We start from the raw sequence: 18,237 nt of genomic DNA, 5'->3' as shown, positions 1-18,237 counted from the left end.
AGTGTTGCCAAGAGATTTAATCTGTCATTGTGGTGTTGACAGCTGTAATCCAAGAGTAGAATTTCTTTGAATATTTGAAAAATAGTTGCCATATTTTATAGTTCAATTATTTTTTAGAATCTATTTTATCTTTGGTTATTTTTATATCACTAAAAACGTTATCATAAAAATATTTTATTACTTCCAACATTTTTTTTAAATATTTATACTTGCCTCAATAAAATTATAACAAATATATAAAATACTTTAAATAATGTAAAATATTATAGTATCGTTAGTATTTTTTGTATTAAAATAAATAACACGCATTTAAAAAAATATGCGGTAATTGTTTTTTCTGCTAGTAGGATAGAACCATAAAGTCGAGACATAAATATTTTATAATATTTTTACAATTATTTATTTTATTATGACTTTGTAAATTATATCTCTAAAATAAATAGGTACTTTAATTTAGATATTGGTGCTATTCTAGTTTGACAGTTGACATATAATCTGACATTCTGAAAATCTGATATATTTTATTTGATACTTTTAATAGTTTTAATAAAATTTTATATTTTGCAAGGGATAACTTATTAGTAATTGAAAAATGTTTTCTTTAAACAACCATTTGGAACTTAGAAGAGTCACTATATCTAGTTTAGTAACGTGCACTTATTTACCAAGTATTGTGACTGTAATCTCCTACAAAGGTTTACTATATACAGTGGGAAATGCCTCGTCTTTTTACATTCTGGTCCTTATATTTATTGCTGAATTAATGAAATCATTCTATTTAAACTCAAGCAACGATCTTCAAGCCAGGAGAAAAGTTAGTAAGAACAGAGCAAGCGATATATTCAAATCAATAATATTCCTTCTTGGAGTTACGTTTAGTTTTTTTGTCGGCATAATATTATTTGGTGCACCATTTTTGGAATATCACGAAGAAACCCTGATGTTATCAAGTTTATTGACATTGTTGACAGTATTTCCATTGATTGCTCATACAGGAATGGAATCAGCAGTCCAGCTATTATTTGGAGTTAAGACTTTTTCACGAGACACGATCATAGCAATGTTAGTTAACAATGCATTGTTGACAGTTTGCGGAGCCTGGCTCGGCGCAGTTGTTATTCCATTGGATTGGAACACACCCTGGCAACAGTGGCCTATATCCTGCTACCTTGGCGCCTTAGGAGGTTATGTATTATCAAATGTATTAACCATCACCAAAGTGACCCTTATGTCTGGAGCAAATAAACATCCATCTTTGAATTTCTTTGTTAATATGATGAACAAATTACATATATCAAAATGAGTTCAAATATACTAATAAATATTTTTTTAAATTATTGTTGTTACCTTCCATTTAGTATCCAAATTCTTTAAGTATTATTGTGTTCATTAAATATTTTTTATCTGATTGTAAGTCATGAATTGTTTTTAGAGTGATTATTTTATTATATTTGAGATATATGTGTAATAAATATATATAAATGGTTTAATAAAACATATGTTTAGTAAATTAATAACTTTATTTTGTGTTTGTTAAATATTTACATAGCCTAATCATTTATAAAATATGAAACTTAACTATTATTACAGCATCACAATGTTTAAATAACTCTCTAAGTTAGCATTACAATACATTATGCCGTTCATACGCTACACTCGAGTCAACAACAATATACTTTGCTTAAATCAACAATAGTAACACATCTAAGGCCTGGATTATATTTGTTCTGAAAATTTGTGAAACACTAACGTTTTCTAAATATATTTTACAAAAAGGTTAATACATAATTTCTGGATTATGTTATAACTCTTTAATTTTGATTGGATAAGTTGTACAATTATAAAATAATTACAAACTCACAATTACAATACATAACTAAAAATAACAGTAGTAACACATCTAAGGTCTGTTCTGTAAATAACTGATATATGATTATTTTCTTAAATACTTTTTACAGAACAAATTTGTGAATTGTAAAATAAATGTGGCAAGTTGACTATAAGCTATAACATTATAAATAAACATCTTTAATATGAAATAATTATTTGCCATTACAAATATAACCGAGAAGGCATACAGAATAAATAATGTATAAAAATTTTAATGTAACAGGATTTGAATCCGTGACTTTTATATTGTTGTTTATGTCCTTAGTTTTCTCATTAACACTTTTTAATAATAAAGATATTTAAATTGTCACATTTCATTAGTTTTTGCAATTAACACCTCATTATGATCATTATCACAATTACTTCATAACTCTTTAAATTTAAAAGTCTAGTAATATATTTACTGTTCTGTGATAAAACTATATACTAATTATTAAACAATGGTACTAGGTTCTATTACTTTCTGGGTATTTTTGTGGCACTTAAAGGGCTTTCATATATAAAAAATACTTTAAGTATATTATTATACAACAATAACACAACTGTTTTCTACAAAAATATTTATAATATGTATTTAATAATTTCATTATAATAATAAGTGTCCTGGTATTAATTGGCTTCATTAAAGTTAATGATCATTAAATTTAAATAGCTTAGTGCTAAGCAGCTAGTTTAATGGCACCACTGTGGTGTAGGGAAGTGACTGCGAGAAGTTTATAACTTAAAATCCTTTCCCATATTAAAAATAATTCATTTATATATATAATAGTACAAAAAAATTAAATTTTCTTCCAGTCCAACAGACTTTAATTAGCTTAATTAACATTAGGCTATTACAATTTCATGTACCTAGTTGATGTCAATTAAACGCTAATTGATGTTTCTGAATGTGACATTAATATTATATATTAGAGTAATATACTCTTAGGGTTATGTGACTTGTATACTAAAAGTTAGAAGAATATAAAGAGACTGTTCACTCTAACACTAAATATCGACAACTAGCAATTTGCGTAATTGGCAGTGTTGCAATTAATTACATATAAATTTACCAAAACATTTTAACCCTTAAACAGGCAGAACGCAAAATTAATTTTATTTTATGATTTATGTATTGTTTCAATATCCTGCTAGATAATACTATTTATTTTTTGTTTGTTATGGTGGGATAATGTTCTTCATTACCCAATTAAGGGTTAATTAAACAAAGAAAAGTAATTTAAATTACATTTCGTTTGTACTAGCAACATTGTTGTGACCTTGGAGTTTCTATACGCTATACAAACTTTTCTATATCATAGATAATAAATTCACTTTAATCACGTGGCGTGCAAACATTGACGAACATATTTACATTATAATTAAGTGATAACGCGTACTTTTTTACTTTCACGCATCTTCTTCCCGTTTCACTGATAAAAAGGACGTGAAAAACAAAGTGTTTAATTATTAAGTCTTACAAACATCGCAAGAAAACGCGGGAAAAGCATGAAAGTAAAAAAAAACAAACAATCTCTTATTTATAGCTTTCAGCTTTTTTTTTACATATTTATTGCGTTGCGATTCTTATTTTTAATTTTATTTAACATTATTAAAAATCAATCTGATTAAATGGTCGTAATTAGATAGACGGTACAGATTATCAATAAAAAAAACAAGAATACTATTATAAATAGGTTCAAAAATACAATATTATTTCTAAGAATTAAATGTTTTTCTTTTACTGTATCCATTTTTTATTATTTTTCATTTGAAAGACCCAATAATATATAAATAATAATAAACATTGATTTGGATCATTAACATTTTACATGCCATAACTGGCACAGATTTGTAATTTAAATACTAATATCATGTATAAAAGGTGAAACTCCTCAGAATAAGTATATAATAATAAAAAGTATTCATTAATATAATATATACTGATAACTTAAAACTTCACTTAATAAGCATCTTTAATTTTTTTAAGTGGAAAATAATCATAAAATAGTAATAGATTTTTTATGTTATTATCTACAATGTTTGTTTGAGTTGTAAAATATTTTCAATTATCAATTCAATAATAAAACAATATATTGTTAATAAAATTTTTTTTTATAAATTACAAATGATATTTAAATTAGTATGGAGAAATTATGTTCATAGAATAAACAATTACATTATAACTTTAAAAAATAAAAATTTTATAATGATTATATATAGACAATCTGTACAGAACACTTTTTTTAGAACATTAGTTTAAATAAGCAAAGCTTAAGAACATCGATATTCACTCATTGATAACACTTATTACAAAAAAATGCATGTCTAAATACTAGTTATTAACGATTTTTAATTCTTCTCGAACTTTCTATACAAGTTAGTTTTTGACATTTTCAAAAAAGTAACTGCATCTTTATAATAAAAGTGGCGTAACTTAAAAATTCCTGAACCTTTTCATTTAAAAAGAATTGCCAAAAATCATTTATGATGATTTAATTAAATAAATATTTATCATGTAATTAAATAAATATAATAATGACAAAATTATATAGTTTGTCAGTTACACCACACTTATTCTGAAGATGCATCACTTTATATGGTTTTTTCTTATAAATGTGAATATAGTGATGAATATACAAATGGAGTGAAAATTTGAATTTAAGCAGATTTCATAAATCAAATTTGATATACAACAAATATATGTTTATAATCAAAATATTTGATGTTCTTTAACAGTTACGTTAAAAATCAGTATAGTTTCTCTTGATTTTTAAATTTATCTGTTAATGAAAAAAAAATGACAATTCAAAACTGCAACTCACTAGTGATATGTTTCATATCAATTTCCATCTAAGTAGAGTTGTAAATTAATAATATATAAGCGCCGTACACAGATTTTTAAAAAAAAGAGAGTTTTCACATCATTTAAAAACACATAAATAGAAAACGAATAAACAATTGGATGTAGTGGAATTTGAACCCGCTCTTGTTGCCGTCTAAGCGCACTAAGCACTACGTTCAACTTTTTATGCATTTTCAAAAAAAAACCATTATTTTTAAAGTGCAGAATAACACTTTAAAAAAACATATGTAGAAACGACAAGGTCTTAAAGCTTAAGAATTTCAGTTTAAAAATGTGACGTCAAATATTATTGACATAAGTTGTTTCACATTTTAAATTTTTTAATGCAATTTTTTTATACTTCTGTATCTTTTTTATTTATATTTCAAATGAGCTTCTTTTATTGCCTGTCGTCAGTTTCCTTACAAACGTAACAATAATTAATAATTAAAGCTGGCCACTGTTACTTCACTACGCAGAATAAATCATCGAGTAAATAAAATGATCTATCTCACAAAATAAACATTTTAGAAATTATTAATCCATCGTATTTATGAGTTAGACCACATTACTACAACTGGCGCTTATTATAACATTACACAAAATAATTATTACATATAAATTTTTAATTAAAAAAAACAATATAGGTTACATTTAAAGATGGCGTCGAGTTTACGTATTGCTGGTGTCGGGCTGGAAGTAATGCAGACCGTTTATCTGTAATAAAAATAGTTATATGATAATAAGCATACATAAAATAGAATAAAAAATGTTGGTCGAGGCCGTCGTGCCGCAGTGGCACAAGCGTGCGCCTGTAAACTAGAAGGTTGTGGATTCCATTCCCACTCGGGGGGAATAAAATATTTAATGTGTTCTCACTCTGGTAACGAGGCAATGAGATATAGGTTCCGCTATTATACAAGCCACGCCTTAAGATGTCGGCGAAAAATGGTGAATAGAATACTATTATATTATATTTTAATGAAAACTGCGTGTTTCAACACTAGGTTCCCAGGATCACTCACCGTCATGTCGTACTCGGTGACGAAGGCGGGCACCTCGAGCTGGTCGCGCGGCATCACGGAGTACAGGAACTCGACACCGGGCAGGTTGTGCACCTTGGCCTTAATGGCCGGTGCCATGAACGTTGTGAACCACCAGGTCATCATCTGGTTTAAATAAATAAACATTTTTAGTTAATTAAAGTTAACTGACTAATAAATTTTAAATCAAATTAATATTATAAGAAAATTTAGAAGTTAATATTGGTAGGAATTAAAGTTTTACTTTAATATACTTTTTGCTCAAAAAAAAATGCTGTGATTATTTAAAATTTTGTCAGTGTCAAGTTTTATAAATTAATAAGATATAAAAATTAAAATGAAATTGAAATTACGTCTACATTATTTAAGAAGAACAAAACACAATAGCAATAAATTAGAATTTATTAAGGTAAATCTAGACTTCTTTGTGTGACAGTTAGGTCATTTCCACTATAACTAAATTACTTCATACCAATAAAATGTCATGTTTATATCGATTTAATATTAGTTTAACGCTAATAGACATCTCTAGGAGTGATACTCATTCATTTACGCGTGTCGGGAAGTTATTAAAGCTACTTAATGACTCACTTTACATCAACACGGACATAATTATACGCGTTTACATTGAATAATTTATAACAATTGTTTAAAGATAATATTTTACACAATTTATAATACCAATTACCAATTGAATTAATTATAACAAACTATATTAAACTATATAAAATATATTTTTATTTATTATATAAGAAGATTACAAAAAAATGTTCTAATTAAGAAAAATAATGAAACTCACTTTGGTCCAAAACGTTGGATGTACTATATAGAAGGCTTTTAAATTTTTCTTGTATCTGTAAAATAAGGAAAACAACATTTATATTATTTCAAAAATATCATAATTATAGTTAATTTACATAATTTTATTTATTTGTGTTATATAGAATTAAAATAATATAAAATTAATAAACAGAAAATTTCTATTCTTTTCTTTCTTTCTTCAAATATGATTTCATTCGACATTTACCTACGATTTAGTTAATTTATTTAAATATTAAATGAAAGGCGTCACTGGTGAGTCAGTTCGACTGCTTTGTTTCATATTATAAATGCAATAAATGTAAATATAATGTATGAATGAGTCACAGCATTACGCAAGTTTGGAAACGATGATGATCATTTTACTGTGTTCTTAGAAAAAAATATAATTTTCTGAAGAAAATATATTGAAGTTTTTAAAATGTGTCATTTTTTTGCTGCATTTTTGTGAATGTTTAAAATATTATATAATATTTAAAATTTCGTATAATTAGGTTTGGGCTTTAGTGAGTTTACTTTAGTTTATAAAAAATATAAATTATCAACAAAGAGAAGATATAAACAGAAAATACAAAGAGATTTGATAAAAAAGAGGGAATTTAAATTATTAGAGGCTATTCCTGGCGAAGGACCACAAGCGTGCGATTGTAAACGCTACAGGTAGTGGGTTCGATTTAACTAAGTTCTAAGCTTATAACTGGAAATAATCATCTAGACATTTAATTCCTAAGAGAGTCCAGGTATTTTTAGATTGCCTTTTCCTACACATATATTAGATAGGTTATATATTTTCATTTCCTCGCCAGTGTTCCGCCACTCAAAACGCAATGCCTGTAGAATTCGGTGAAAAGTGGGAAACGGAAGAGACTTAATGGGAACGAATTGTCTTAGCACTAGGTTCCCAGGAGTCATCCCTACGAGATACACAATCAATCCCAAATTATAACTCACTTATAAGGCAGCACGGTGTAAACCTCCTTCAGCCAGGAGAAGGGCGGGTGGTTGTTGGAGGACGCGAGTGTGTGGAAGTACGCGATCACGTAGTCGCCGCGCACGATCGGGTCCAGGAGCTTTATGAGGTACAGGAGAGCCTGGAGAGAGAGATTTTAAAATATTATATTTAATGTATGTACAGAATGGTTGACGTGGCGCGGATCTGAAGACCTGGGCACTTGTCATCTTTCTGCCTACCCTTGTAGATTAATGAGATTTCACATGTAGGTAATTCTAAAATGTGTGAATGTAAGGTATTTGTAAATTAAAGTACTATTTGGAGGGCTTTTAAAAGAGAAAGGTCCGTCTCCTTCACGTTGATTTAAATTGTTTTCAATTTTATTTACTTCGCAGACAATGCCTGCTGAGTGTGCCGTAACTTGTCTTACTAGATTGAAAAATACCTACAATTACGACAAAAAATATTGATTTGTGAGTAAGCTACGAAACCGTATGTATCTACAATCATCGCTTATACATTTTCTTTCTTTTTCAGCTTCACGCTGTATTCCCCACATTCACTTTATTTCCTGGAGTGAGAATCGAACACACAACCTGTCGCGTTTATAGTTGCACGCTTATAACTCTGCACTACTACGGCCTCGCTTGTACATTACACATTAATTAACATTTAATTACATAAGTCTAAGCTTGACTAAATCAAATTTTATTATTAAATTTAAACCATTACCTATAAATGTGCAACTGAGGTAACAGTACGTAGTACATCCATGTGGTTATACAATATATTATATAACAAGCAGTATGGGATTACTCTCCGCTGAGTTTCTAACGAGCAAAGTCGGTGAAGCCGCGGCACTTGGGCGGTAAATTATAAACGAGGGTATCTCCAAGTTAGGGGTTCATGGTAAGTTGAAATAACTTTGAATTTTCTCTTAATATAAATTTGATATATTAATTCTACAGTACTTCTACATGAGCTCGGCAGAGGTGTTTAATCGTCGAATGAATATTAAGCTGCCACTTGCTTGGTTTTGCTGAGAACAGCCGGCAATAACATAAACAGTTTTGTTAGTTTCATACAGTATCTTGGCAGAGGAACCTAGTGTTAAGACAATCTGTTCCCATTAATGCTCCCCATTTTCCGACGAATATTTTTGTGTTGAGTTGCAGAACTCATTGTGTAACCAGGTAACCAGGTTCCCTCTGCCTACCCTGCTGTATGCAGAACACTGCGTGAAGCTAATAAAGTCTATATTGTTTCAAATTTTACTGGACTTTATTAAAACATAGCTTTTAGGATTTGTATAAAGGAATCACAAATAAAATCCAGTTATATTCTACGGTTACGACGATGTACATAAAGGCGACGTGACACTTAGCTGAAATGCGATATCTTATTCAACAGAGCTCTTGCAAGAAAATGAAAATGAGTAACATGAGTATAAGCTGTTATATTATTTAACATAAAATAGCAAGATGAATGAAAAAAATAATAACTGACTTAATTAATGGTAACGTCGTAATTTGCAATGATTTTGTCTTTTAGAGAGGCCGTCTGAGCACTAGGTTCCCTCTGCCTACAATGTTGTGTGCGAGATACAGCGTGTAGCTGATTTAATTTAATTTTAATTTTTGATTTAAAAATAACTTTTGTCTGTTTGAAGTACGAATGTCAGTACGAAATTGACATTTACTTGCATTTTATAAAATTTTACACATGTCTAAAAACACAGTTGAAATCACTAAGTAAACTAGCGCGTACTGACCTCGCCACAAAAATATTTCATACATTTTAACGACTCCACCTTAATAGGCGATAAATACACCAAATAACATATAAGTGTACGTTTTCAAATTAAAATACCACCACAAATTTATGATTTGTCTAAGAAATATGGTTTTATTAGAAAATGTAGATATTAGGCGAAAGGAGAAGAATATTTAACGAAGTAGTGTGACGGAGAATCTAATGTTAAGACACTTTATTTGATACAAATTAAGCGCAAAATCCCGTTCCCATTCCTCTTATAGTTCCTCTACTCTCCCTAAAAAGCTTATATAGATGCAAAGTAGTTAAAAGTTCTTGATAGTGACTAAATAACTGAGGTTAGGTTTGATATCTCTATACTCACTTTGTCCAAGTCGATATCGGATATTGGGAACCACTTCCCTATGAACACCACGACCGGCCTGCCGAGGCGGTCCACGCCGCTCTGGTACAGGCACCCGATGCCCGACACCTCGCTGAGGTCCTCGGTGCGCGCGCGCCGAAGGAGGCGTTCATATCTGTTGAGAAGAGAGAGCTTATAATTATATGGATATAAATTATTATTTTTTATAGACAGTTATTGAACGAACAGAATCTTTTTAACCCATTAAAAATTACAATCATTATTCATTCAGTTTTATAATGACTAATTGTAATGATAAACAAATACCACTTAATTACCTAACATGCGACAAAAATCACGCAATAATAAACTTTATAACAAGAAACATAAAGGTTCGTGATTGGATAGTGTTATCTAAAATTGAACTGCAATTTACTTTCACACTTTTAGTTTTAAAATATCTTAGAGCGACTTTTATTTTTATGGCAGTATTTAATGAATCTCGGCACGACTGGTTATTCCGTAGTATAGCAACTTCATAAGTAGGTAATGTAGAAACAAATGGATATTTACCCGACTGCATCAGAATGAGAGTAACGTTTTTCGAGTGAATGTATGCGTGTAAGTACGGCCATTTCTTAGTTAACTATAACAGTTCGTTAAATTAATGAAAAAAATAGTTCTTATGAGCAAAATATTTTTCTAAAAGATTTTCTATACATTTTTTACAATATGATGAAAATAATCCAAGGTATTATTAAAAATACCACAATGTTAAACCAGGAGTAAAGGGGTAATATACTACCCTTTAATTTCTATCGTTTGTAAGCTTAGATTGCCTTGGAATGTAGGACAAACAACATAGGGGCTATAGGGGCGTGGTCTGCCGGGTCAAGGGTGTGAAGTCGGGAGGCAATAAACACGGGAGCGATCGGTTTATATGCTATAAAATACTCTTTCAATAATTCTCTTCGATTCAATAAAAAAATGGGTCATCGGATTTCGAGACGCCTTTATACAGCGGAAGCGAAAGAAAAAAAATTACGTTTTGAAATGTTTTGACAGATTCCAATATAAAACTGTTTACGTAAGAAACGGGTGAATGCCAAGAGTCATTAAAATATTTTTTATTAACGCGTCTCTTGCATCATCATTAAAGATAATATATTTTTTTTCATTTATTCCGATCCCTATTTTCGCAACTCTACATAGTCCTTTTTTGTTGTCATAGCGGGAAAATAACAGTATTTCATTACCCCGAGTGGGAATTGAACCCACTTCCATTACGCTGTGTGTGATCACCTCGTACAAAACAGATAAATACTAAGATTCATTAATTATTTTTTATTTTATTAGTAGAGTAAGAAGGTGGTATATTATGTTCGTTCGGCCAGTTAGTCATGTATGCCATGTTGATTGCCGCAACTCAACGCCGAATTTTATTTTACTTTACTTGGCAAAAATATTCTAGCAAAGGGTGTTGGAGAAACTGAATTTGCGAATTTCCTATATAAAGCATATATGAATTATACAAAGTATGTAAATGGTCAATTATGTTGTCAGTGAAAGTAACAGTGGATAGTTTATACCGGAACTACCATATCAGTTTATATTTACATATAGTCAAAAGATATTTTCAAAACTCAAGAAATGGCTGTTGATTAACGCGATTGTTTTGGGACCCACCCTTGTAATCTCTAATTATTCCATGATCTAAATTAGTTAATGCTTAAGTTTAATAAAAAGAAAAACAAATCCTAAAAAAAATGGAATCCCATACAACACTAGCGTGACCGCACACACTTCACGTCACGTCGTGCCTCGCGTCACGCGGGCCGCGGGACTGTAGCAATGAATGTATTTCCGTTAATCTATTTCGGGCGAGCCTGAAATATTAAAGCGTAAGGTCGCGGCGTGACGTCACACCCCCGTGGATTCGTCCGCTCATGCATAACCTATGGAACGCCGTAGGAATCGAAAAGTGATCAGTTATTGTATGTATATGTTATATTTGAAGTAGCTGCATATTTGTTTAGAGATGATATCGGTAGAATTCTGTAAAAATATTTTTATAATACACTGTCTTTACGTACGGCTTCGTCCGTTTCTCAAAGTGTATTTCTCTATACAGAGAGACAGAGGGAGGATACACGATAGTGTCGGCCGTAATTCGTTTTCGGTCCAATCTCATATTCTTGTATAAGAAATATTGTTATAGGACCGAAACTTCTTCGGAACTATAGTATATATGAATGCTCTCATTGTTTCTCATAGATACAATATTATTCCATCTGGAATATCAAAACGAGTCATCTGTTGGAGTCACGGCGTGGTTATTTATTACGCGATAGTAGTGGGTGCAAATTCCATTATAAAAATAATTTTGTTTCTCCGGTCTATTTCGATAAAGACTGATTTCAGCTTCCAATCTCATTTTATAAAATAAAATAAATAAAATGAAATGATTATCGGCGGTGAGTAGAGTGGTTTTTCACTAAATGGAACCAAGTGGTTTTTCACTAAATTCTTTACATATCCAGTGAATTGTCGAATTTACTATATTCTTTGGCGTAGCACGCTAGGACAATTTTTTAAATAATATTTTTTTTCGGACAGCATATCAAGTATGACTGTAATTTTATAATCAAGTAAACGTACGTGGGAATGAGGTTATACACGTCACTTGTCAGTTTTATGTAAATATCTTATTATGCTCTACATTAGGAAATGACAGCATTTCCTTTTTTCGCAAAAACTACTTTCAAATCCAAAGTTGTCCATATGAGATCGTTCAAAGTAACGAGAACACTTCTGCAGTACATACTGTATGCAAAGCACTTTTTATTTTTTCTTTGTTATTGTTTTTCATTTCATAAAATATTCATAATGACTGAACCCCGTAGTTGCTATGAAACGTATCTAGTACTGCGAAAATAGGTTAACAACTTGACGAGAATGAAATAAAATTCTATTCTCTTTTTCAAATTTTATTGCAATGTTTATTTTGTTTTATGTTTCTTAATAAAGTTATCTAACGTAATATATTTAAGTTTTCCCAAACGACGCTTTTAAGCTGCCTTACATTACAATACACTTCTAAAGATTGAGCTCACAAGATTTTCTATAGTCACTATTTAAAACAAGAGGACATTCCGAAAGGCAGAGAAAAAGCCCATTTACAAATGTAATTATATATATCTCGAACCTTCCCCTAGTCACGTACACGGAGCGGGGGTAGTGTTGACATACCATACTACTTACAAATATATATACGTAGAATATTATTACAGGCGCGCGCGGTCCGTCACGTCCGAGAACGATTGATAGTAGTTATAATGAAATCGTGTTTGTTGACTAAAACATAAGACTGAAGGCCTTTACGCTTTTTTTGACATAGCAGAGTAGGTAGAGGGAACCTGGTGTTAAGACACACCGTTCCCCACGTAGCGCCCATTTTCCGAGACATTGCGTTTTGAGTGGCGGAACTCAACGCTTTGCCTACCAGAGCTAGAAAAGGAAAATAATTTAAATGTAATCATCATCATTTCCTCGAATGGAGATTGAAATCAAACCTAAAACCAAAACGCTCACAATCATTCTACGCAACGATTACTTTAATTATAGACAAATTTAAAAGACACCTTGATACTCGTATTTGACAAAACAAGAACATAAACATGTTATTGTAAATATTAGCTAAACTTTATAATCTAAACATATCTTATCTACCGCCCTGAAATTAGCTGTGGATGGCTGCGCTAATTTGATTTTAGGATTGTTCTTACTTTTGATTATTTCCTTCTCAGTGAACTTCAGAAATCCTAACTTATAGGCGGCCACGACTTGTGGACTATACTATACTAGTGTAAAAGTATTCAAAATTTGTTTACAAGCAAAACCGCGCCTCCTGGCTTCACGCCAGCTGCCGTCACTCGGCGATGCGTACTTTGTTCTTATTTTCACCATGTTGAAAGTGAATTGTTATAGGAAATAACCATTCGTTTGGCAAAGCATGAAATACGTAAATCTTTAACTCTGACCCAGTTTTAGTGTTTAAAATGCATCAACTTGACGAGAATAATTTATTGTTTTTCGAGAAGTAAAATTTGACAAGTGATTCTTTTTAAATCACTTTTAAATAATTTAATGTTATATTAACATGATATATAAAGAAAAATACTATTTTGTTGGTTAAAATTCAAAGAATTAACGTGAATTTAAAATCATACTAATAGTAATAATTACTTTGTCATTATAATATAATTTTGATAAATGTGTGTAACATGAGTAAATTTCAAAATAAAAAACGCTATGATTTTTAAAGAAATTAAATTTAATAGTATATTATTTTTTTTTGTTTACTCTTTTATTCACTTATACAATGTATTACAACGAAACAAAAAATATTCGATGACATTGAATTTTTTATTAGGCGTTACAATTTACAAGGCATTTTCGATTTTATGTACAAAACAAATAAACACTGTAATAGGTTGGAAGTACAGTGAGAAGTCTAGACATTAGTAGTATAGTAATTGTAGACGGTAGTACTATATTGTCATTCCGTTCGCGTGATCTAGGTAAGTAGAATTGCGCTGTTAATAAATATACAATAAAATGCATTTGACTTTATTTACCATTTTTTTTTTGTTTAAAGACATTCGACAGTGGAATTTCCTAAAAATTTAAATATTGCTCAGAATAAAATTAAGAAATTATATAATTCGTACTTTCACTAATGTTAATGCAATGTTTTCAATGATTTTCAAGAGACACGCGTTCATATGTTCGGAGACATCCTACTACGTTTAATTATTAATTTAGCTGCCTTTTATTAAAAAGTAGTAATTTGAAAGTGAAAACGTATATATAATTGCGTTATATCTACAGCTACTACTTACGTTACAAGCGAGTGCTCACATAGCGGCGGAAATGAGATGTATTCATTTGATAAATATATGAAGAACTTTATAACATATAATTAGTATGTAAAAATAGCATTTTCTCTAGTTAGGTGTCATTTTAGTTAGATGATGTAATATACGAAGAAGAGGCCGATACCACGATGGTTGTGGGTTCGATTCCCACTAGAGGTATAAAATTATAATTTTTATTTTCTCGCTCCGGTAACTAGACAAAGAGCGATATACTAGCAAAAAATCTAATATAAGGAAGGTGTTAGGTAGAGGAAATTAACGTCTTAAAAAAAATTCTAATCCTACCTATATAAATAATACCCAGAATATTTTAATACTACATAGTATCTATGTATTGTTTCTATTAACGACAAACTCGAGAACTTTAGCTATTGCAATAAACAATTTATTACATGATAATACTGCTTCAATGTATTTAAAGTCGTGTAAGCGTTGTCGTGACCGAACTGCATTAAAGAATGGCAATGTTTAGCATAATATTGTTCTTTTATATTTTTTAATTTTATAATAGAATTAGTCGATGGACTAAACACGCAATGCCTCCAAATTTGGAAAGTGGGGAACGGAGTGTCTTAACACTAGGTTCCCTCTGACTATCCTGCTGTGTGTGGCATACAGCGTGAAGCTGGAAAATAAAAAGGTAACCTCATGAATCCTCATCAAAATGAAACAAAGTCACATTTCCCAAAAGCACTTACACTTACATAATTTATATTAAATATACAAAAAAAAATAGTTTTTTTCCTATAACCATGATGAAAGCATACCCTAGCCCCAGAGAGAGTGGCATATAATCACAACAGTGTGAACACAATCAATACTTGACCCAAATGCCGTGAGACGACGCCATGGTAATGCTCATTAATAGCCGTGACGTGAACGGTTTTTTTCCCGTCCCTTTATAGACAGACGCTGGCACAGCCCAATAACTATGTATGTCAGATTATATAGTTTCTATATATATTTAAATAGAATTTACATGCCTATAATATACATCTCTTTATATATTCCTATATATTTTTGAAAATATGTGGAGATTTTAAAAAGTTTGCATAAGGCTTCTAGTTAGTATGTTTTTGTTTCATCGATTTTGTTTCAAAAAATAAAATGCGTCAATTAATTTTGCAAACGAACATACAATCTTCTTGAACGTAGATCTGATGGGACCGAGGACCCGAGGGGATGGAGACTAAGTGCCCAATCTCGAATTTTGACTAACAAAAAACTGAGCCTGAAAAAATATTTTTCCACAAAATTATCAATTCATGGTCTTATAGAAGTCATTTTAAATTAAAAGCACCCTTAAATGTTTCATCATTAATTTTTCCATTCCAGCACTCCGCAACCTCGTAACCAAATGCTTTTCCAAGAAGCTTAAGAACTCTTTAACTTTAAACGAGAATGGGACATGGGTGACCTTTTTTTTCAACGCAACGCATATTTTGATATAAAATAATAAGAAAAATGCAATAAATGGAAAACAAGAGCTTCTCCTTACTTTGACAAGGTGAAGAACGTGATGTTAATTATTATTGTTTTATTTATATAGCAGGGTATGCAGAGAAAATATAATGTCAACAAATCTATCTTATTAAATTATTTAGTTTCCCCGAATGGAGATAGATCTCAGTGGTTTCCAGTTATGGGTTTTATTGTATTATTCATTTCTATATATTTTTTTAACTTCTATGAATACTAGAGTAACTAAAGCTACAACTTGTGATTTATAAACAAAGTCGCGCCATCAAGACAAATTTGACGATGTAACATTTATTGAAATCGATTCACTGGTTTAACAGGTACAAGAGAACAAAGGAATTGACATACATTATATAAACATACGCGCTAAACACATAACCGTCCATTTGGACGTCGCCACAGTCGGGTAAGCATATTTTTCCTACACTATAATACTCACTTTTCTTCAGGTGTTTCTTCGACCGGTGGCTGCGGCGTGTGAGTGGATAGGTCCGGCAGTTCAACTGCCATAGTGTCCATTGCCATTTTTACACTATTTTATACAATTTTTCACTGTGTCCAAAGAATAATCATGGAATTTAATCTAAGTAAGTTTTTCACTATTTTTGCTATTAAACGACAAGTACAACTGTTAATAATCGGAAAGCTATTGTAATATTTTTATATCTCTTAAAATATCAATCACACACTTCATTTCATTGAAAGTGGTGAACAGAGTGTCATAATACTAGGTTAAAACATAATACTAGGCTAAAAAATCGATTTTATTGAATTGGTCGAAACTTTAGTTTTTGACGTATGAATATTGTCCTTAAAATAATAATATTTTTTGAACATGAAATCAATTTAGATTATTTAATAAAAAATATAATTTAAGCGGGCGGAGCCGCGAGCGGGTCGCTAGTAAGTAATGATTGCGATAGTAACATATAACAATATGGGTATGTAGAATGATTGTCACCTCTAACGTACCGTGTAACATGACCTAAGTATTCAACCGCATAATGAGATAGACAACCTTTCGTGAGTTCTCCATTCAACGTGACACTGGCGAAGTGATTTTGTGCTCAACTGGCACGCTCGGAACGCCATAATAAAAAGAGCAGAACAGCCCCTCTGCCTACACTGCTTTGTGCGGGTTACACACGTATTACTTTTCCTCTGAACTCACCGTCCCGCTCTGTCTGTCAAAGGGGGGAAATAACAATGATAAAAAATATTATCATCCCCTCATGCGGATGGAATCCACAAACAGCATTGGCAAGGGTGCTGCGCCACGACGACCTCATGACGGCACATACATATAGGTATGTGAAATATGTTTGCATAATTATAATAATTACATAGTTATTCAACATGTGGTATTGGCTGCTGCCACATATGTAGGTACTCGTATACCGCAATGTGTGTAAACCGTGCCTACAGAAATTAGAGCATGAAGTTACTAGTTATTCTCTAACGAGTTAAAAACTGGGAGTTAAATAAAAACAAAAAACCATATTTTTAATTTTTTGTCTGAGGACGGGTGCCTTAACACTAACTTCTCTTTATTTAGTATGCTATATGCGGGACAAAACGTATAGTTAAAAATTTCCTCTCAAACAGTATTTGAACTCACAACCATCACCTAAATTAATTTCCATCTACACAAAAAAACAGACGACACTGTTTTTATTTAAAATCCAAACTATTGTATGCAATATGCACTCAAAGTGAATTCTAAATGCATTTTCAAGCGCAGTTCAGTTTCACTGAGCGTGTTATGTCAACACGGTGATTCACACCGGATCTCACTGGGAGGACCGGAAGGTTGGCAAGACTACTAGGGATTCCATTTAAAAAGATTAAGCCTGCCTATAAATATATTGTGTTGTATATAGGCTTGGAAGTAATTAAATTGAATTAAATAATTCAATATATTATAAACCCGATTCGTTTTAACCATTTGCAACGTGACGTTGTGGGTTTACTTTTTTGAGGTTCACTGTTTCTTGCATATAGGAAAGAAGGCAGAGGTAACCTAGTGTTAAGACACTCCACTTCCATTTCTTCGTCCAAATTTAGTGATCTAAAATGTTGTTATCTCATCGAAATGTCAATTTTTATTTAAATTTCTAAAACTTAAAATCGTAAGCATTCTAGCTTTTAGACTTTCAAACTCTTATTCTTAAGCCTTA

The 18,237-nt window shown here is 31.0% G+C and overlaps 2 protein-coding genes across 4 annotated transcripts in view; one reads left to right on the top strand and one right to left on the bottom strand.

Annotated features, from left to right (window-relative positions):
* Window positions 1-473: 473 nt before the first annotated feature.
* Window positions 474-3,615, top strand: PIG-F (phosphatidylinositol glycan anchor biosynthesis class F). The gene has a single exon (XM_085186777.1). The coding sequence runs from the start codon at window positions 593-595 to the stop codon at window positions 1,301-1,303; it is 711 nt and encodes a 236-aa protein (XP_085042903.1). The 5' UTR covers window positions 474-592; the 3' UTR covers window positions 1,304-3,615.
* Window positions 1,502-18,237, bottom strand: part of Gdap2 (ganglioside induced differentiation associated protein 2) — a 67,380-nt gene continuing 50,644 nt past the window's right edge. For all 3 annotated transcript variants that reach the window (XM_085186776.1, XM_085186775.1, XM_085186774.1), the window contains exons 8-12: window positions 9,666-9,819; window positions 7,528-7,667; window positions 6,557-6,611; window positions 5,740-5,883; window positions 1,502-5,431 (exon numbers count right to left, since the gene is read on the bottom strand). In XM_085186776.1, the coding sequence (XP_085042902.1) occupies window positions 5,387-5,431; window positions 5,740-5,883; window positions 6,557-6,611; window positions 7,528-7,667; window positions 9,666-9,819 (538 nt within the window). In that variant the 3' untranslated portion in view covers window positions 1,502-5,386. The remainder of the gene's footprint in view (window positions 5,432-5,739; window positions 5,884-6,556; window positions 6,612-7,527; window positions 7,668-9,665; window positions 9,820-18,237) is intronic.

The sequence above is a fragment of the Heliconius melpomene genome, chromosome 6, assembly GCF_056956725.1.
Source record: "Heliconius melpomene rosina isolate 202511_hmr_F chromosome 6, ASM5695672v1, whole genome shotgun sequence".
Classification (NCBI taxonomy): Eukaryota; Metazoa; Arthropoda; class Insecta; order Lepidoptera; family Nymphalidae; genus Heliconius; species Heliconius melpomene.
This window is presented reverse-complemented; position numbering and strand designations above follow the sequence as displayed.

What these genes read in the sequence shown, in the direction of transcription:
- PIG-F (XM_085186777.1), top strand. Translation starts at nt 593, where the DNA reads ATGTTTTCTTTAAACAACCATTTGGAACTTAGAAGAGTCACTATATCT.